Source organism: Maniola hyperantus, chromosome 2, assembly GCF_902806685.2.
Source record: "Maniola hyperantus chromosome 2, iAphHyp1.2, whole genome shotgun sequence".
Taxonomy (NCBI): Eukaryota; Metazoa; Arthropoda; class Insecta; order Lepidoptera; family Nymphalidae; genus Maniola; species Maniola hyperantus.
Window position 1 is genome coordinate 16,538,756 of NC_048537.1, and position 22,325 is coordinate 16,561,080.

The 22,325-nt window shown below is 38.2% G+C and overlaps 4 protein-coding genes across 4 annotated transcripts; 2 read left to right on the top strand and 2 right to left on the bottom strand.

The window, feature by feature from the left end:
• Window positions 1-204: 204 nt before the first annotated feature.
• On the bottom strand, window positions 205-5,097 carry Dph2 (Diphthamide biosynthesis 2). The gene is made up of 6 exons (XM_069507395.1): window positions 4,846-5,097; window positions 4,575-4,687; window positions 3,338-3,555; window positions 2,640-2,846; window positions 1,566-1,825; window positions 205-1,006 (listed from the first exon to the last, which is right to left on the bottom strand). Exons 1-6 carry the CDS (start codon window positions 4,987-4,989, stop codon window positions 572-574), a joined length of 1,377 nt encoding a protein of 458 aa, XP_069363496.1. The 5' UTR covers window positions 4,990-5,097; the 3' UTR covers window positions 205-571.
• A 640-nt stretch (window positions 5,098-5,737) lies between these two features.
• Window positions 5,738-7,657, bottom strand: LOC117988171 (14 kDa phosphohistidine phosphatase-like). The gene is made up of 3 exons (XM_034975291.2): window positions 7,447-7,657; window positions 7,165-7,358; window positions 5,738-6,171 (listed from the first exon to the last, which is right to left on the bottom strand). Exons 1-3 carry the CDS (start codon window positions 7,523-7,525, stop codon window positions 5,977-5,979), a joined length of 468 nt encoding a protein of 155 aa, XP_034831182.1. The 5' UTR covers window positions 7,526-7,657; the 3' UTR covers window positions 5,738-5,976.
• A 570-nt stretch (window positions 7,658-8,227) lies between these two features.
• On the top strand, window positions 8,228-12,382 carry LOC117988109 (uncharacterized protein C19orf47). The gene is made up of 6 exons (XM_034975216.2): window positions 8,228-8,373; window positions 8,760-8,931; window positions 9,751-9,872; window positions 10,153-10,246; window positions 10,563-10,651; window positions 11,141-12,382. Exons 1-6 carry the CDS (start codon window positions 8,337-8,339, stop codon window positions 11,743-11,745), a joined length of 1,119 nt encoding a protein of 372 aa, XP_034831107.1. The 5' UTR covers window positions 8,228-8,336; the 3' UTR covers window positions 11,746-12,382.
• Window positions 12,383-17,217: 4,835 nt separating this feature from the next.
• Window positions 17,218-20,932, top strand: LOC117990473 (probable serine/threonine-protein kinase yakA). Its single transcript, XM_069504679.1, has 2 exons — window positions 17,218-17,278; window positions 17,683-20,932. Exons 1-2 carry the CDS (start codon window positions 17,264-17,266, stop codon window positions 20,830-20,832), a joined length of 3,165 nt encoding a protein of 1,054 aa, XP_069360780.1. The 5' UTR covers window positions 17,218-17,263; the 3' UTR covers window positions 20,833-20,932.
• The last annotated feature ends 1,393 nt before the right edge of the window (window positions 20,933-22,325 follow it).

The window sequence follows — 22,325 nt, forward strand, 5'->3', positions numbered from 1 at the left end:
CACAAACCTAAATCCACGCAAACGAAGTCGCGAGCATTGTGGCTAATTCCTTTGTACACAATCTCTAAACTAAACTAAAATATCACGTCTAAATCTATTGCTATCCCTTTCATAATGTTGCTTGCGGAAAAGGAAAGCACTAGATTTAGACCTGCTAATTTAGTTTAGTTTAGAGATTGTGTACTAGAGAATCGGCCCCAATAGCTAGTTTTTAATATTTTTGTAATAACTCCATGAAACATGTTATCATCATTATGATCAACCCATCGCCCGGCTCACTACAGAGCACGGGTCTCCTCTCAGAGTGAGAAGGGGTTTGGCCATAGTCTACCACGCTGGCCATGTGCGGATTGGTAGACTTCACACACCTTTGAGAACAAAATGGAGAACTCTTAGGCATGCAGGTTTCCTCACGATGTGTTTTTCACTGTTAAAGCAAGTGTATTTATTTAGTTAAAACGCACATAACTCCGAAAAGATAGAGGTGCGTGCCCGGGATCGAACCCCCGACCTCCGATTAGAAGGCAGACGTCCTAACCACTAGGCTATCACAGCTAACAGATACAAAGGATTATTCAGGCTCATTACTGTACTGCAAAGGTATCCCTTTTCGTCCCTCTTCTGCCTGTTTCACCTCAGTTTCCCCTAACTTCTGTTCGAGCCCCGTCCAAGATCTGTTTTGGAGATTGCTACCTATATTTTCCAATGTCCAATTCTGTTTCTCCACTAACTCCTTACCACCAACTTCATTACTTTGTATTTTAGTTTCTCGTATATTTCCTGTTATGAGACTAACATCTGTGGTGTCCTTGATGTGGCTAACTTCACAGTAGTGTTTTTTCCCGGGCAATAGTTGGTCATAGTCTGTTATGTGGTAGTTGTAGTATGGCTCTCGGTTTGAGTTTAGTGCCACTTCCAGTTCAAATGGGTACACTATGGGTTTGTAGAAGTCTCGATTGCTGTATAGATCGTTTTCAGGACATGCTATCATTACGTATATGTCAATCTGGAATGAAGAAACACTTTAGAATCACTAAATTCACTTTACAAGTGTTTCTGATTGCTCCAGTAGCATTTAAGTCCATCACTGTATGGCTACTGGAATGATCTTGTGTATTAGTTTGACTTTCCAGTGTACTGAATTCAGTCTAATATCTAAATTGGCAGTCACGTAGTGGTACAGTCACAGTCACATAGTGGTACAGTCACAGTGACATAGTGGTACAGTCCCAGTCACATAGTGGTACAGTGACAGTGGTAGTCACAGTCACAGTCACATAGTGGTACAGTGACAGTGGTAGTCACAGTCACAGTCACATAGTGGTACAGTGACAGTGGTAGTCACAGTCACAGTCACATAGTGGTACAGTGACAGTGGTAGTCACAGTCACAGTCACATAGTGGTACAGTCACAGTGACATAGTGGTACAGTCACAGTCACATAGTGGTACAGTCACAGTAAAATAGTGGTACAGTCACAGTCACATAGTGGTACATTCACAGTCACATAGCAAGAGATACTTTAATCGTCCTGCATAAAATAAATAAATTTGGTTTTTACTTACCTCAGGAAAGTTGGCCAGCTTGGCAACGTTTGGCTTCCCAACAGATATGATATAGCTTTTCTTCCCGTTTACTTTGCACAGCTGTTTCATCCTGCTTATAATGTGTTTAGTTTGATCCCCCGCCAGCTTGCACACCAGGATGCCAATCACATTGGCATCTTTACACTTCTCCACCAAATATCTCCTTCTTTTGGACCAGGTTGTTTCTTCTGAACATGAGATTTTACTTTCATCAGGATCTAGTAAGTACCATTTGCAAGCTGTAAACAGATATTTTCTAATTACAAAAATATTATATTTACTGTGTGTACAAACTTACGACATTAAAAATAGAAGGTCTTTCAATACATTGGCACCGATTCCTTTGTCTTACTCTAAACTAAATTTAGAGTATCTGCATCCTTTTCTTTTTAACAATGCTAAAAAAGGAATGGAACATGACTTTCACATTTAAAGACTCTAAATTTTAGTGCACAATACAAATTTAAACAGTAGGTTCGCGACTGCGTGCTAAAATCACGGGTTTTACCATCTAAACATTAAATTTAGAACTGTCAAACTGCTTCTGACCTTTTCATATTACAATAGTAAGAAGAGGGTGCGAATACTCTAACATTAGGTTGTGCGTAGAATCGGTACCATTTTTGTACTTATTTTACTAATTTCTTTCTTCTTTTATTGGGTACTGTTTTCAATTATCAGTGCCTACAGGAGTTTTATTTATTAGTCTGGTAATTTTTTTTTGTCCTTCAATCACATCGCAACAGAGCAATGGATCAATGTGATTTTATGTATGGGTGGTGTCTTTCTTGATTTGTTTTCATAATAATGTACCAATTTCAACTGTATGCCAAAGTTAATAAAGCAGAATTTGAGAAGAGAATTGCACCTTATTTATTTATTTAAACATCTTTATTGCTAGCTAATTATAGTTAACAATAAAATTACAAAGAATAAAAATATGGGAGACACTTGAAAACAAAGGGTAACCAGTGATCTTTTCCAGGCCACCTACTTGTTTAAAATATTCCCTACAAAGTATAATATCTTTGTAGGGAATATCAAAATCCTTACCTGGAATGGATATAGTAAAGTTAAACAGCGTCTGTCCTCTTGACCCAACGTACACACAACTACAGTCTTTGATATCATCCAGTGAGAGAGTGTCATTTCTTACATTTCTTACCACCCTTCCTAAATATCTGTTAGGCACCTCCTCAATCTCTATGAAAGCTACGGAGCATTCAGGGTATCGTTGGAAGTAGAATGAGATTAATTCATCTGAAAATAAAATGTTACATCATTAATGTGGCTAATTCTCTTGTACAAAATCTATAAACTAAACTAAAATGGCACGTCTAAATCTATTGCTATCCCTTTCATAATGTTGCTTGCGGAAAAGGATAGCAGTAGATATAGACCATATAGGGGTGATTGTCTAAAACCTGCATCAATCATTATTACAATCTCAATTGTTCTGATTGGCTGAATTTGTGCAATTCTTGTTGCAACAATGCATTGTGGCCAATAGTGAGCGAGCATTAACCAATCAGAGATGATTGCGATCGTGACATTGTAGCTGTCAAACAACCGCGGTAGGGCCACTTTTAGTTTAGTTTAGAGATTGTGTAAAAGAGAATCGGCCTCATTGTGAAGCCATAGCCAAAAATAATCTAGAACAGCTGGAAGGTTAAAATTTTGTAATTATAGAAACGTATCATAACTGAAGCTGTGTTAGCCTGGTTACAAGATCTACAGAAAAGGACCATTACCTTTACAATATTCATATTCAGCCCCATAGAACAAGCACAGTTTATCATTTCCTGTACTGAAATGTTCTATTAGCAGTTTTTTTGTGACGTCAATATTGAGTTGCCTCTTGGGCAGCACGGTGAACACTGGGATGTTGGCAGCAGTGAAGCATGTGTGGCCATAGTGTATCACTGCCTCACCCTGCACATGCATTGCTGCCACTGAGTCCACGCAGCAGCTGGAAAAAGGTTTTTAATTTTTAGGGTTTCGTACCTCAAAGGAAAAACGGTACCCTTATAGGATCACTTTGTTGTCTGTCCGTCTATCAAAAAACCTACAGGGTACTTTCCGTTGACCTAGAATCATGAAATTTGGCAGGCAGGTAGGTCTTATAGCTGACTTTGGGGAAAAATCTGAAAAACGTGAATTTGTGGTTACATCACACAAAAAAATTAAATTGTGGTCATGAACTGCTAATTAGTATTTTCAATTCTAGAAGTAAGATAACTATATCAAATCATATGAAAGGTCTTTACCTAAAGGTGATCTAAAACAGATTTTTATGCATCATAGTTTTTAATTATCGTGCAAAATGTCGAAAAAATACGACTATAGTACGGAACTCTCGTTGCGCGAGCCTGACTCGCACTTGGCCGGTTTTTTTTAAACTAGCGAATGGCTGATGCCTGCGACTTTGTCTGCGTGGATTTAGATTTTTGAAATCCAGTGGGAAGTCTGATTTTCCTGGATAATAAGTAGCCTATTTTACTCTCCGCCTTTTCAACTATCTCTATGCTAAAGAACAAGTTGATTGATTGCTTAGTTAGGGCGTAAGGGACAAATAGACAAACACACACTTTCACATTTATAACATTAGTACAGATAGATGCTAAAACTCAGACATCAGTACCCTTATAATTATAAATGCGAAAGTGTGTTTGTTTGATTTGGATTGCTGGTTTATCCTTCAATCACATCGCAACAGATTGGCGTGATTTCTTGCATGGGTATGGATAAAGACCTGGAGAGTGACATAGGCTACTTTTTATCCCGGAAAATCAAAGAGTTCCCACGGGGATTTCAAAAAACTAATTGCACGCGAAGTCGTGGGCATCAGCTAGTAATTCATTAGATTAATGTGTACAGGACTACTTGAAATGTTGGAACCACAAAAAAAAATTTTGGGTTAGTAGAACCATTTTAGCCAATGAGCATAAAGTATCATGAGGAAGGATTCATTCATCACATACTTCGTACCTTGCATAAGAGGTATCACCAAGTATGTACAAATCAGCTGATGTCCTATTCTTTATTTCCTCATAGATATTTGCGCATACCCCAAGCAGATCGTCAGGAAATTGTAGGCATATCTGGAATTTCAGTAATAATAATATATATGCAAGGTTAAACAGGCACAAAATAGATTTATGTTTGAAAGGAACTATTACTCTTGTAAGCAAGAATTCTAGCTCTGAAATATTTTTAACTTGGGTTTTATGAATTTTTATTGTATAGCTGTATTGAATACCTTGTTGAAATTGTTTTTGGTGATCCATTTACTAGTTTCAAGTATATAAAAACGTGAAATGAGATCGTCCATGCCGAGGTTAGTTTTGCTTGCCTCTATTTTCCTTTCAATACATATTTTGCCATCTGTAGTAAAATTAGCCATAGCTAATTAAATTGAGATTTTGTTCAAAAGGTTTATAAATAGCAAAATACGTCTTTTACTGTTTTCGTATCAAATTAATCAGCAGGAAAAATATTTATTTTTATTATAATATTTATTATGACCGTATGTAAAAAGTAGGTAGGTACTCTGTGATTATGACATGACAGAAAGACAATCAATAAAAGACCATAGACCACTGACATTCTATTTTCAACTGGCTTTACGACTCTGGATTCTAGTTTTTTTGAGCGTAGACAACAAACAAAAAACCATGGATAAAAACCAAAAAATATCAAATCTGAAATCCTATGGTTCACCAGACGCATGCGGCAAGCATCGGCAAACGCCACAAAATACTTTGACACAGTGTTTGGCTTGCATTAATCGGTGTTTGCCAACCTTAACTTGGGAGCGCTTGTCGTCCTCCCTGGCGCAGTGGTCTTGTTAGTGGGTGGTCACGGGTTCGATTCCCGGCAGGGGTTTGGAACAATATTTTCTAAACATCTGGTCTGGTCTGGTGGGAGGCTTCGGCCGTGGCTAGTTACCACCCTACCGGCAAAGCCGTGCCGCCAAGCGATTTAGCGTTCCTTGCAGTCAAGGGCTAACTTATATCTGAATAAAAAAAATCTGAAAATTTGAACTCTCGACCTATTATGAGATACAGCCTGCTAACAGACTGACGGACAGCAAAAGCTCAGTAATAGTCGCGTTGGCACTCTTTGGGACCCTAAAAAATAATAAATGGATGTTCTATTTTGTGTTTATTTTAAATTTTAATACATAAAAACAAAAAAATAATGATAATATAATTTATAACATGCAATATTCATAACTTTCATTAAGTTTCACAAGGGCAAACTTGTTCACTGCAATCAGAAAATTTATTAAAAATGTAAAAATGCTATTTCAAACATTTAGGTATTTTCTAAGCAGACAATCAAGATAAATATTAATTTATATACAGAGAAAAATACTTTTTAAAATAATTCAGTACCCTTCATCACTGATTGTTATAGTGTATCCAGGATAAGCATCTTTGACCAGTTTAGCTGCTACTTCGTGGTCCGCTTTACCATAACCTTGTGAATAACCATAAATATGAATTTTTTTGCTGTCAGGATCATGAGATATTCTACCTCCTCCTAATGGTTCACAATCAAATGGTGAAAGTTTTGCCTGGACCTAAAAAAATTAGTTTAAAACATCATGATCATCATGATCAACCCATCGCCGGCACACTGCAGAGCATGGGTCTCCTGTGTGGGGAGTGAGTAGAGTTTGGCCATAGTCTACCATGCTGGCCATGTGCAAATTGGTAGACTTCACACCTCTGAGAACATTATGGAGAACTGTCAGCCGGTTTCCTCCCGATGTTTTCCTTCAGTTAAAGCAAGTGATATTTAATTATTTAAAACGCTCATAACACTGAAAAGTTGGAGGTGCATGCCTGGGATCAAACCCCCGACCTCCGATTAGAAGGTGGATGTCCTACCCATAAGGCTATTACAGCTTTTGTTGTTGATTCATATTTTAAACATATTATTAGGTCTAATAAATAAATATCTACACCATTCCATCAGCCTGTATGCACTGTTGGACATGGGCCTTTTTTTAGATTTTCTCCACATTCCATGGAACCCCACTACCTTCCATACACACCACAATGTGTAAAGTTAATATTTTAAGCAGATTAGTAGACAAAATAATTGTCATATTTATATTATTAAAATAGCAAAGGCAGTTTCTATATAAAATTACACACAAAATTGCAATACATCACTGAGTATCTAATGTTATTTTTAGCTAAGACTAAGGAAACTAAAGTCACTAAAACATAAAAAAGCTCACTGCCCTATCAGCTGCACTGTACAGCTGATAGGGCTGTGAGCTAAAAATAATATTAGATACTCAGTGATGTATTTCAATTTGTGTGTAATTTTATACAGAAACTGCCTTTGCTATTTTAATAATATAAGCAGGCAAACTGTTGGCAGACATAGCTAGTACACTCTTAGCAGTCTGAAAACAGTTGCAAAATACATTGCCATAGCATTCTGTATAGTTTCATGGACAACTTTATGAACAAAAGCCACAAAGCAAAATGAGAAGAAAGGCTGTGTCTTAGATCTTTTTTTTACCCATGCAGTAATTATTGTAACAAAACAATGATCATACTTCATCAAAAATATCAGAATGATAATCAGACCGTTTGTAGCCTCTCAGAATTACCATCTGTGGTTTCGCTTCATCTTTCTTTTTGTCATACACATTCAATAATATATATTTGAACACGCCTGTTGGATCTATGTCAACGAGAGGTATATTACTTCCAGAAGACATGTTTCGGACACAACTTTTTAAGGATGTAACTGTAAAAAAATAAAATTACGTAAACTGCGACAAAGCGCGCCGGTAAGTGAATACTTAAAATAGGATATATCGATGAGGATACCATACCTTTTATGAATTGGTTATTATTAGGGCAATGATATACTAATGATGAGAAAGTCCTTATTATATTACTAGATTTTAACATCAATGTTTTACTTGTAATGAAAAATAAAAGAACAAGCCGAAGGATCTGTTCCGAATAATTGTTCCGATTTCCGAATATACAAAATATGAAAAACACACTCTGAAAAATTCAAACATTGACATTTATTTGTCAAGCTCCTCAAATGATGGCCACAGAGTATGAAAACACCGGACCACCACCGGACAGAAATGCCTAGTCGTAGATAGAGTAATAAAGGTAGATGCAGGAACGTTTGCTTTCTCATTCGCACTAAAAAGAGAGCACAGATAAAGTTACTTATGTGATAAACAGAGACGCAGCTAACCTTTTTTTTGTCCCTTATCGTGTAACTGATTTTTTTCAAGAATACATACAACTTACATACAAGAAGTTGCAAAACAAACTTTGAGAATTCGTGGCGTAATTGTATTTCTCATGAGTTATTTACTTGTTTTCACATAAAAATCAATTTTTCAAGTAATAATTGTCGTGTTATTCATCGTTACGTCGTGCTATCGCTATTTCATACGCGGTTACACAGTACTTACATCTACCTATTATTCTATGATCTACGCGCCTAGCCTTGTCGCCTTGTCGCACTGTATGTTATTGGTTGGTCTGTGATTTTGAGATTTTATCTGTGGCACCGACCAGAAAAAAAAGAGGAAGACTACCATTGGTCTGTGACAATGTTATTGTTCTGTGATTACGCCACAGAGTAAACAGACATTTACCCCTTACCCTAAATAACGCAAATAAATTGTATTTTTCAAATGTAATTTGATCCGAAATCCTATTTATCTCGCTTAAAAGTAAAATATTTGTCATATAAATGTCCGGCCCACATAAATTGGATCCGAATATGACTGGTGAGTACTGAAACGAGCAAACATGCCAAAATAACCTTGATTTTTCAGCCTAAAATCTCGGATAATTTATATCAAACTCAATCAAACATCCTTAGTAACTGTTATTTCATCATGATGATCGGACCTGCTCCACAAGATTCTTCCATCAGCTGTCTTACCATTAGCTCTTTATTCCTAGCTTTTTGGTGTCCATATCTTTGTTGGTGTCTTGGATTAACCACCACATCCAACCACCGAAGATTTGGCCGACCAGTACTTCTACCTCCATCAGGGTACGACGACAAGATGACATTGTGTCTAATAGTTAACGTTTTTCATCTTTCTACTATAATAAGTATGAATGATTAAACTAGCAAAGTTTTTATAGCTAATGATGTAATTTGTAGGTGTGTGGGTGAATTTCTTCACGGCGGCAGGCATACCGTCGGATGTGTCGGCGACCTACGCCCTTACTTTCACGGAGAACAGAATTCAGAATGATATGCTGCTTGACCTAAACAAGGAGTACCTCCGAGACATGGGCATCACAAGGATGGGGGATATCATAGCTATATTACGGTAAGTTATTGCCTTGGTCTACTAGCTAGTTCATTCAGTTGTGGATCAAGGAGACTGGGTATTTAGTCCTGGGTTGGGTAAAAACAATTTATAAGGATACATTCTTGCATTCTTCCCTCCAAAGAAATAGAAACATTGTTGAATTTTATAAAGTCAAGTTAAAAAAGCATTTTGATGTACAGTAGAAACTTGATTATCCGGACTACCAACCGAAAATTGTTCGGCCAAGTGCGAGTCAGACTCGCGCACGGAGGGTTCCATACTCGGGTATTTTTTCGACCATTTTGTACAATAAATAAATCAATAAATACCTGTTTTAGAATGTACAGGCAAAGCACTTTCATATGATATCCCACTTCGTATAGTTATCTTACTTTGAGAATTGAAAATAATACTATGGTGAACTACATAATATGCATAAAACCCGATTTTCTTCATACATTCGATTATCCGGATTTTCGATTATCTGAATCCCTAACGACAACAATTAGTCTGGTTAATCGAGTTTCCACTGTACTTCTAAAGGTTGCAATTTCAGTTTCAGATCTTTATTACTTCATTTTCTGGTTTGTGTTATTAGATTTTTTGTTTGTTATTTTTCTTTAGAGCTAGCGCGCACTACGGTGCGGCGAGTTGCGGTGCGTTTTAAAATCCGTAAATTTGAATTTAAATGTATCAAAATCTGGCGCGAAATTAATTTCGCACAGATTTTGCGGAAAAAACGTACGGAAATTTAAGGTGGTGCACGCTAGCTCTTACTTTGTCAGCACATACAATATTAGTGTAGATTCTGTTCTAAGCGCTGTTGTGATGTTTCAGGCATGCAAAGATAGTGCACGAGAGTACAGCACGGGATAGAGTATTGAACACCACAGCTGCCAGCAACAAGGTGCCTGTGGCTGCCGTCACCGGCCGCACCACTGTCTCACAGCCCCCCTCTCGTTAGTTTACTCTTCATTTACTATACTACTGTAAATTGATCACTAGAATAGAGCAACCGCCGAGTTGCTTGCTGGTTCTTTTCGGTTGCAACGGCATTCCGAACCAGTAGTACATTAAACTAGCTGACGATTCAAAAGCACTTGTAAAAGTTTATTTGAATAAAAATATATTCTATTGTATGGAAATGTAATCATTTTCCAAGTTTGCAAGATGGCCAAACCCTTCTGACATATGCTCAGTAGTGAGCCGGCAATGATGAAATGATGTTCTTGTCAACAGCCGTGAGCAGAATACTGGAGCACTACACTCGCCGCGCGACGCCCGACACGTCGCCCGTCCGGGCTCCGCAGCCCAAGCGGAGGGCCAACGAAATGTAACACAATGTTTCATCATTTATTTTAATTTTATTTTTTATTGGTATTGAATGGTTTACTAGCGATTTTAACATAAAACTTAGTTACTATAATAAATACATACATAGATTTTTCTATGGCGCACAACTATGTTAAATCATTTAAAAGTAAACACTGCATGCAAATTCCGTACAGATACCAGAATTACAAAGGGGATATTAATTAGAGTAATTTAAATAAAGTAATATGTCGGTGATACTAGCAGATTTTTGATGGATCGCTGATAGCTGCGTTTACCTTATTTGATGACAATATAATGATATTTTGTTTAAACAGGATACCAGCTGATGAATCGAGTACCAAGAAAGCGCGTTTAATTCGCTTTGGATCTCCACCAAAATCAACTGCCACCATACCTAAAGAAGGTTAGTTTTTCTTTCTTTCTCTCTGTTCTTCTTAAAATATAGAAAATCTTATCAGTAACCATTAGTACTATCACCTGTCTTCGTTTTTGCTAGCGTTCTAATTACACCCTGTATATATACTTGACTCCTATCAATGTCATCTATAATAATTATTACTATCAAAAATAGCTCGGTAATAAAAGCTGTTGCAACGAAATCGCATCGCCCTCTATGTTTCGATAGGTATAATATAGTTCCCGGCAGTTAAATAGTCGCGTCTGACCTGCGATGCGAGTGCGAGCTCGCGCAGGTATTGTTCCACGCGCGCGTGTGCTGTGTACAGATGTAGCACTCGCACTAATGCAGATAGCAAACGCGGGGTGCGGTGCTTGCGCTGGTGTTCCGCTCCCTCGCATTACGCGTCCTATTGACGCTTAAAAAATGCTATTGCGACGCGTCTTGTGGTTAACTTAAACAACGATTATTTAAGTATTGTGTGTTTTCTTCCAGCACCGACAAACAAGACTGTTTTCGCACGACTCGGCAACTCAGAGTCGGCGCAACCGAAATCAGTCGCCGTCCAAAAGCCCGTGCCACAGAAACCAGCCCCTAGACAAATATACTCCAGACTCGGGGCCAAGGATCAACCACAGAAAGCGGCAGCGCCTGTCGGGAAAGACTCAGTTCCTGTCGATAAAGACGCGCTCAAATACGAAGGCATACTTAAAAGCCTTCCACTCTCCAAAAGGATATTCACGGTCACCACAAACGTGAATAACGTCAGGAAGATAGCTGTCGGCACCATGCGAGCTGATCAACCGCCGGTTAGTATTAAAGAAAAACTTGCCACAATCAAAACGAAACCCCCCATTTCTCTCCGAGAGAAAATGGGCTTGGTACCCGCAACCAAATCCGTTAAATTCTCCCATGTTGAGGTCCAAGAAATTGAGCCGAACAAAAGTACGATCGGCAAGCCAAAGTTTACTTCTGTATTCAATAAGCCAGAAAGGAGGCTGTCTACGCTAGAACCTGAACCTAGCAGCGTCAAAGCCAGGCTCGGCTTGAAAAATGAAGGCCAGAAGTTTCAGCGTATGTTTAATAGGTCAGGAGTTTGATTGTGTTGTACTGATTGATTGTAGAATATTTTTTATTACATGTATGATACAAGACCGACATAGCTCAACGGGTTGCGAAGCTGAAGTGGCAATGGGCAGGGCACATAGTTCGTAAAACCTATAGACGTTGGGCCCAAGGTGCTGGAATGGTGACCTTGCAACGGAAGACGCTGTGTTGGAAGACCCCCCACTAGGTGGACGGACGACATCAGACGAGTCGCAGGGAGCCGCTGGATTCAGGCGGCGCTAAGACCGTGGCGTGTGGAAGTCCCTACAAGAGACCTATGTCCAGCAGTGGACGTCTATCGGTCGATGATGATGATGATGATGATAATGATGATACAAGATGTGGAAGCAAAACAGACAAAATTGTTTTTTAAATACATACATACATATCAAAAATTACGGAACCGGCAAGACTTGCGCTCGACGCCTTGACCGATAGGCCACGGTTCGCTTTGCTACCAGTGCCGAAATTCGATATAATTATGTATGTTCACTCAGTACTGAAGCAACTGTTGATGCCATCTAGTAGCGAACACAGCAGTTATCGAAAGTACCCTCAAAGGCCCATATGACAATGCTTTTTTACTATTTTTATAATTTTTAGGGTACCTCAAAAAGAAAAACGGAACCCTATAGGGTCACTTTGTTGTCTGTCTGTCTGTCAAGAAACTTACATGGTACTTCCCGTTGACCTAGAATCATGAAATTTGGCAGGTAGGTAGGTCTTATAACAAACATTCTGGGAAAAATCTGAAAACCGTGAGTTTGTAGTTACATCACACAAAAAAATCCGGTGCACGGATAAACCCGAACAGGTTTTTGCTGCACCGAAATGAAATTCGTAATCTATTATTTAAAAATGTATGTTTGTTTTAAAATAAAATAATAATAATAATAATAAATGAACTAATAATAATAATAGTGATTTCAATTTTCAAAGTAAGATAACTATATCAAGGTGGGTATTTATTACCTGTGCATTCTAAAACAGATTTTTATTTATTTTTATGTGTCATAGTTTTTTAATTATTGTGCAAAATGTCGAAAAAATACGACTGTAGTACGGAACCCTCGTTGAGCGAGCCTGACTCGCACTTGGCCGGTTTTTACCTACACTTCAAGGAAATTTCTTAATAATTTTGTTATTAATTATTCTAATTTATTTAGAAATTTCCTTGAAGTATAGATAAAAACACAATCATAAATTAGCAATGATTTTGGGTTATTTATTTTATTGAATGTCTCGACTAGAATAAATGAGTAAATTTATGATGTGAAAATCGTTAACATTTATAGGGTACACAGTACACGGCCGAAAGTAATGTACATCGACCTTTAGAAGGAGACAGCAGATTTGTAGAGCGTTGTCTCTGTCGTTGAGACCGACAAAACGTCATATAGGTATGAGTGACAGAGACAACCCTCTACAAAGCCGAAATGTCATTCTAAAGGCCGATGTGTAGTTATAAAACCTCCGAAAAGTAAATAAAAAAATGAGCTTATTGAATGGAATATATGTATATTAATGTTTTAAGTTACCGATTTTTTTTTGTAAATACAAATACGGAAACAAGTGAATGCAATACTAAAAATTCCGAAAAATCAATATACTATTGGGATATTATACCTATTCACCATATTGTTTGTTCAGGATAGTTTGGCATTTTATTCAGCTTGAAATAAATATATATTTATAATAGGGAAATCCATACTAACATTATAAATGCGAAAGTGTGTCTGTCTGCTAGCCTTTCACGGCCCATCAGTTCAACTGATTTTGGCAAAATTTGGTACAGCGATAGCTTGCATCCCGGGGAAGGACATAGGCTACTTTTTATCCCGGAAAATCAAAAAGTTCTGAAATTTTAAAAACCTAAATCCACGCGGACGAAGTCGCGGGCATCCTCTAATAACATTGAGTTTTCCTAAATATAGTTTGGTTTTATGTCAATAACTGGAATGTATGACGTTGTCGAAGTCCCGCAAATCGCTAATGCGCGTGGCCGCCATTTTAGTAACGTCAGCACTAGACTGAAGTTTCGAGCTGATAGTACATATTTATTTCGGCTGACGTCAAAATCACGTCATTTCGATGTTAACGAGACATGGTTCCAGCGCAATAGCAATTTGCGGGACTATAATAATGTGGTCATAGAATAAGAAATTGGTTCTCTCTGTAAGATTTGCTTTTTTATGTTACGACTTACGATAGGTAGCTACTACGATGCTATTGCAAAATAATAAACGTACTTTTTATTTCAAAACTCAAACGTTGTCTTTTTCTGTTCTGTACGACCTTCCATTAGATTGTATCAATCGGCTGGTTGAAGAAGTGTGTCCACGAAAGCCGATATCCTTACTTTCATCCAGCTTTCTTCACTCGGTCACGGCCACTCGGCTGAGCACGCAGCGAAAGTGCTTAGGGTTACAGGCTGACCTCTATGTAAACAATCGAAAGCTACATTAATGGAAAACATTGATTTTTTATAAGTCCCGCAAATTGCTAATGCGTGTGGCCGCCATTTTAGTAACGTCAGCACTAGACAAGTTTCGAGCTGATGGTATATTTTTCTTTCGGCTGACGTCAAAATTACGTCAATTCGATGTTAATGAGAGTTCCAGCGCAATAGCAATTTGCGGGACTTATAATTCGAGCGTCGCGACTTGCGGTCGAATCAGTACAATGGACCATAAATGATGACTCCGGGCCTCCGGGGAGTCCCTCTGTCAACCTCTTGCTTAGTACTGTAACCTTATTTTTAATCTTAGATAAATACCTACCTTAGTTAAGTGAACGTAGACTAGTAAACCGAGCGTCAATTTACCGGTTAATTGTTTATTGTTAATTCTATTAGGTACCCACGACACAGGACTACCTAGTGTGGGTACCATAACACAATATTATAATTGATTGATCTATGGTAAATAAATATTTTTTCATTTTTCATTTTTTTCATTTTTTTCATTTTCTTTCAGCTTTTCAGAGTTAGGTAGATATGTGCATTGAAAATAAAATGAAATCATTATTAAGAATTAAGCAATTAAATATCACTCTCTTTAATGGTGCCTACAACATCGTGAGGAAACCTGCATGTCTCAGAATGCTCTATAATGTTCTCAAAGGTGTGTCAACTTGTGAAGTCTGCCAATCTGCACACGGTCAGTGCCTACACCTTAGGTACCTACTCATTTTGAGAAGAGTCCCCTAGCCTAGTAGGAGCCGCCGATGATGCCCAGATATAATTTTTTACTTAATATTTTATTTTTTCAGGAAATGCTTGTTTTGTAACATAAATATTTACTTTACTTAATAATAAAAAAGGGTGTCAAATCGCGACCTTTCGACCGATGCCTGTTAGAGAGCGCAGTTTCACGAAACATTTCCTAATCTAAAGGTAGCTACCCTGTTAATTAACCGAAACATATTTTGATAAATTACAATAACTACTTAATTAGCATGCAACAAATGATTGGGGACTTGTTGTTTAACCTGTTGAAAGCAAACAGTGCTAACTACCGTAAAGTTACAGTTGAGCAAGCATACAGTTGGGCAGTGAATGTATTTGAGCGCGCTGCGTCCGCCGCCGTAATCGCGCTACGCGTTCGATTTTATGTAAATTAGTTTGTCAGATCTAGCCAAAGAGTGTATATACCTAGTGTTTTCGGATTTTTTCTTTGCATGTGCTATAAAGACTTCCCTACCTGCCAAATTTCATGACTCGCGGGTCAGCGGGAAGTACCTAAGTACCCTATAAGTTTCTTGACAGACAGACAGACAGGCGAAGTGATCCTATAAGGGTTCCTTTTTTCTGATACGGAACCCTAAAAAATTTAATCACGTCTGGGACTCGAACTTTGAGTCTTGGTAAGGTTTCATATTTACGAAATAATCTTTCGTATGCATGATGATTTCGTATGCGTCGAGATGCAATCTCACCTGGTGGTAAGTGATGATGCAGTCTCAGATGGAAGCGGGCTAACCTAGAAGGGGTATGGCAGTTTTAATTAAACCCATTCCTACGCCTTTGGTTTCTACACAGCACTGTACCGGAACGCTAAATCGCTTGGCGGCACGGCTTTGCCGGTAGGGTGGTACCTAACTAGCCTCAGGCGCGGATCCAGCGCTCAAAAAAGGTTGTGGGTACAGCACGCCACCCGAAAATCGGCCAAGTGCTAGTCGGAGTACAAATTCACTCATGATCGATATAGGTAGGTAGTGCATTTTATTTTATATTATCCAGGTTCACATCTTTGTGTATATTTAAGAAAGCTAGCTCGGATAATCTTTTCTGTGCCATTGAGGCAAGCAACAAAGATTTTACTCTGCGAAGAGTAGAAAAAGATCTCTCTGCGGTAGCTACGCTGACCGGGAGAGTTGTGTTTTATTTTATTTTATTAAGGCATTGGATATAACCAATATGATCAGCGTATCGACCTGGATAGACCGTGAAAGTATGACGTCACAAGTCTTAGGGTTGTGGGCATGCCCATCGTGCCCACAACGCTGGATCCGCGCTTGACTAGCCTCTCACCAGATGCTGCAGATGATGCAGATGGAGATGCAAACGAGGATTGTCTTGCATCGAGCGATAATAACAAGTGCTGATGGTTTGTTGTGAACAAAGCTAATATTATGTAACACTAATAAATAACTCTACATCCACTGTGAAATTAAAATAGTGGTCGTTACATAAGCTGATTGTATTCAATTGAAATATTTTGCAAAACAACCCAATAAAATCCGCCTAAGTATGCCTTGAGGTATACGTCCCGCAAATTGCTGAAGCGCGTGACCGCCATTTTAGTGACGTCAGCACTAGACTGAAGTTTCGAGCTGATGGTATATTTTTATGTCAGCTGACGTCATTTCGATGTTAATGAGACATGGTTTCAGCGCAATAGCAAATTTGTGGGACTTGTAGCAAAGAAATTTTGTTATGAGGTGCCTACCTATATATACGAATAAGACGCCGATCTATGAAAATAAAGTGAAAACTGTAGGGAATGGCGTTATATTATTTATCTACCTACCTACTTGTTTATGCAAAGCAAAGTGTTTCCTAAAATCAGTCACTTTATAATACCTAGGTATCACACAATAATTGTTATATCATTTACTTACTATCTAGGTCTTAGGTACTGGGTAAGTAGATGTATAACTAGGCACAACTCAACCGTGACCGAATTGTCTGCTGTAATAGGTAATACGAATTTGTATTAAACAAAACTTTTGTACCCCCTGTTGCGTTAGAATCAAAATGGAGAGGTCTTAAAACGATTGCTAGCTAATAAATAGTTTATCGTTACAATTAGATTGAGCTATTGTCCATTTGTATACGTCGTTCAAATTCGGTAGTTCTCTTTGTATAAAGTTCATTTACTGATCAGTCGTCAAGAGTCGATGATATAACGCGGGAAAAGTCGATCGCCACAAGACGCTTGAACGATATAAGTGCAGGCCGGGACGCCGCCGGCGCAGTGCCGCTCCCGCACACCGTACACCAAGTCACCCATGATGGGGAGAAAGGTAAATTATTTTAATTAAATAATAATAATTATAATCATAATTAATTGATTTATTAAGTAAATACTTATCCATAGACTGTAGAATCCGTTTTTCTCAGATTGTTCCAAGTATCATTTTACTTTTTTTTATAGAATAAAAAATTTCTGAGCTTTTATAACCCAAGAAAACTTTCGCAAAAATCTAATATAGAGTCAAAGGTTAACCTTTTCATTAGGTAGGTAGTTCAAAGCGCTGAAGTATTACTTACAAGTTGTAATATAGTCCATTGGATATATCGAATTTAAAGTGTTTTGTGCCTTAACATTTTGAACCATAATATCCTACCCCAAGCGTTTGGCTTCTGTCTTCTGTTGAGAAAACTTTTAATTTTCTAGGATCATATTATGTTTTTTTCTTATTTCCAGGCATTAATAGCAGTGTTATGCTGGATAGCGTTAAATGGGACCTCAGCGAAAGCCGTGCAAACATCAAACAGTGTTGGACTTATAGACAATGTCAGTGCAGAAAGTGCTCCCCCGCTGTACCGCAACGTGCCCGTCAGTGTGTACTCGTACGCCAGTGCTACCCCGTACGCGGCCTACTCCTTCCACGTTCCACAGTTTCTTGCGCCGAATTTCAACCATGTTCCATTAAATCAAGAAAGAATACTGGCACAGAGCACGAACAATTACTTGAAGGACTCATACGGGCAAAGGTTCGTGGACGCGCCTCAGCCGTACGCGTATAAGGCTGCATTGCCTCAACAATTTGTGCCACTGCAGAAGTTACCGGCCCACCTCAGCCAGCCCCTAGTAGCTGCTGCCCCGAACGCTCAATATGGACAAGCGACCCACTTCTTCGGAGCTCCCTTCAGGTTAGCTAACCTTCAGGCGTTTTCTCCCCAAAACGGAAATCAATTTAGCGCCCTCCAACCCGTAGTGTACGCTCAAAACGTAAGGACTCTCGCGTCACCCGCGACCAAACAAGCTAACGGACAACCCGTCGCTCAGCAGCAATCTACCAGAAACAATAATGTATACGCCAACGCTCAGTACAGTCAGTTTTGGAATCAACCGAAAGCCCAAACAAAACAGGAGGAACCAAAAATTTCCGCCAGTGATCACAAAGAAAACCAACATATTGTTCAAAGCTTACCATTAGTGCATGCACCTAAGCAAACCACCATTACTTCTTTTAATAATGGCAAGAAAACAGTAGTAAATCTGATTACGAAACCGCCTGTGCCTCTCCTCGATTTGACCCTGTTAGAGCCATTGACTTTTGATAATCCTCTAGTGCCACAAGTACAACATTTTTTGCCAAGAATACATTCAGTCACATATAAAAAATTACATGAATTAGATCAGCAAGATCACCCAAAGGTAATTACTATAAAAAAGAAGACAACAAAAAAGACCAAGAAACAAAAGAAACCAAAGATCATTAAGGATGAGGTAGAAGTTAATCATACACCCAGTGTAAATAATGACCACGAAACTGAACTTTCTTACGAGGTTAACCGCTCTCCTACTTATAAAGAGACTGTTTCAGAAAAAAAGATTAGTTATAATAAGGAAACTACATCAAAACCAGTCGTTATAAGTTATGAAAAGAAAACTGAAATGAAACCTGTTTCTTACTCTTATGGAAAACACGTTCAAAAGGAGCCAGTGCATTATAATTACGTGCATAACTCGAACGAGCCTGCGAAACAGGCATATCTTGATGATAATAAAGAAAAAACAAAGCATCTCATATACCATTTTACGCCTGAGGAGCAAAGCGAGGAACAAAACGAGCAAAACTATAATTCAGCGCCACACTTGGAATCAGTTGAAATTATTGAAGAAAATCCGAATGAAAGTGACTCGGAAGAAGTATCTCCGCAACAAGACCTACAGCATCATGAACCCCAAAACGAACATCACCAGCATCAACAACATGAACATAGACCCCAACAACATCAGCAACATGAACCTCACAAAAGCCAACCACACAACTCGTTACATCAAAAACATAACGAGCCCCAGCCACACTATCATCAACAACACCAACCTTACGAACCACGACAGCATCAACAATATGAACCACGACAGTACCAACAATACGAACCGCATCAACATCAACACCACCACCACCACCACCACCAACAACAACAACAACAACAACAACAACATCAAAAATACGAACCACAACAACACCAACAACATCAAAACCACGAAGTACAACATCAACATCACCAACAACACCAAAACCACGGACACCACCAACAACAGACACAACATACACCACAACAACAAATACACGATAACGCACAGCATGAGCTAGCAGAAGAAGCATATAACGAACCCAACCAAAACTTCAGAGAAGAACCAGAACCTGAAGACAGAGAGGTTGCTTACTATCAAAACTCTAAGGAAAATATCGAAACTGAACCCAGAGAGGAAGTTTATTACCCAAATTCCAAAAACGCTCATGTAGAGTCACGTGAAGAATCTCCAGAACCTGTTGTGTATAAGTCCTCTCCTCAGCAGGAGAAAAAACAATATGAAGCTATAGTTCCCGAGTATGAAGAAGATATTATAATACTACCAGCGCAAAAGCCGCACGCTCCCATACACGCTGAAGAAAATAGTAATCGAGGTTCAAATAATAAACACAAGTCACATCCAGAATCACACAGTGAACAAGTACATTATGATTATCCTACATCATATTATTCTTCGCCACCCGCGCCCCAAGCAAAATCAAACCGAATAATCATCAAGGATGACCCTCCACAACAGAAAGAAGAAGTGTACAAACCTAATGACGAACTAATAGAAGCTATGGTAAAAAAACAAGAGGAAAGCGAGGAAGATTTTGAGCAGGCATATAAAGACGCAGCTTATGGGTTCCAAAGGTACGTAGCACCCGTTAGAAACACAGACAGAGAAAAAGAGATTTATAACCCAGCAAACTATGGCGTCCCTCGATACCATAATGACTTTGATGAGGAAAAAAGTCCATTAAGACAATATGAGCCCGAAGGTGACGAGTACCCAGCCGAAATGCGCTCCAATTACAAAGACTCCAGAGACAAAACGAACGAAGATTACTATACAGATTATTCAGTGAGCAGACCCCAGAGCCTAATTGAGAGAAAAAAGCAAAAGGAAGAGTACTACGACAATTACAACGAACACAAACCGCAGAACTACTACGCCAAAGATGATTCAGATAAACAGCAAAGCGCAAAATACATCGCGGGACCTGCTTACAGCTATCCTGCACCGCCGCAACAAAAGTTTGCAAAATTTACGAGTAGAATTACACCATTAGACGAATACAATTACGTGAAGGAAGCACCGACTGACAGTTCTGCGTTTGGGACAGGAACGTATGCGAGTAAAATGCAATTTCTGGAACCACATTATCAGTATGGGTTCGAGCCAATAAGAGTATCTCGATTATTAGATCGTGAGCTAGCCGCGATGGCTAGTGACCATAGTCCCGAAACCGTAAAAAAAATGTATAAAGAAAACTTTTACATTGAACAGTCTAGTACCTCAAAAGGCGAAAAACTAACGAGCTGATAGAATATGTAATTTATTTATTGTTTTACGTTAAGTTAACCATATTTATAAGGTTTGTCCGTAGTTGTCCCGTGTGAATTGCTCATAAAAATATAAAACAGAAAAAATTAATGTGTATTTTTTTCTTACAAGATCATATTATTGTTTCAATTATCTACCACAACATTTTATGCAACACAACTTTCTCTGTCAATGTATTACGCGATAGTATGCCTGAAATAAGTAAAAAACATCTTGAACTCTTAACGAAGTCAGGCACCGTAGTAAAGTACCAAATAAAAACACTTGATTCCAATTTAGCATGGTATTGTGAAAACCTCAGCAATTCTGAAGAAATTTAATCACAAAAACAGCTTAGAATGATAGAAAATCGGGGCAAAAAGTTAGCAATTCAAATAATATAAAATTAATTTACTTGAAATCGCTGTTTGTTTGTTTCTTCTGCTAATTTGGTTTAACTAATTGCGTAGAAGCGTTTGGCAATTTTGCACTTTTTATGACGTAAACAAAATCTAAGGGCGGATTCATAAAACTTTGTTATTATTCAATTCCGGAGTAATATTATTATGAATTCGATGAAACGCCATATAGGTAATATACGCGTTTACCGAAATATTTTAACTTCCTTTCACAAAACAATTAATTAGAACAGTCTGATTGCGATTTGACCTATAAAATATTGTTACCGATCGATATACGTAGATCACATGTTCACACAATATATACTTACCTACCTAAACCTAAGCACCTACCTAATCTCTAAAATATTCTTGTCTCCTATTAGAAGTTTTGACAATTATCTACCACTAGTTACAAGTTCTAGGTTGCTAAAACCTAAGTATAATGTATAAGGCTTTTGAAGGGTTTTAGCCTGATCTGACTAAATGTCTAAGCTAAGATTAGGTAGCTAAAGTGGGCTTTAATCCTGCGCAACGAATCCGCGTAGGTGGCAACTGGTAAAGCAGCCTTAAAAAATTTAATTAGATGTTGACAAACAACCTAAACCACCTAAACACAAAGTTGCGCGATAAGACCTCGAATTACACGAAATCGTCAGTTTCTCGATGTTCCGCTGATCAATGTGGACTCTTATTTTTTCGTTTTAAGTGATTTTAAATCTTCTAAACTATGATTGATGATCGTTGCCATAGACCGCGAAAAACGCTTTTTTTCTGGACCGTTAACGAATTGTTCAGTTTATTTTTCAAATCGGTAAAAGTTGACCGCGAGTTGAATCTTAAACATTCGAATTAATTATATGTAAAATGTAAACGATACATTTAGTTAAATACCTATTGGAATAGGTACATTAATTTGTTTGAAATCGTAAATTAGGTGAGGTACCTACGTAGCGGTTTGCTGTATGTGCATTTAGGTATGTGCTGTTTAATTTTACTAACTCCACGAAAGTTACTACAACGAAGCTTAATAGCTTCGTTGTATCTGTGCAATTTATTAACTCAACATAGAGGTTTGGTGCACGTTCCAAAAGC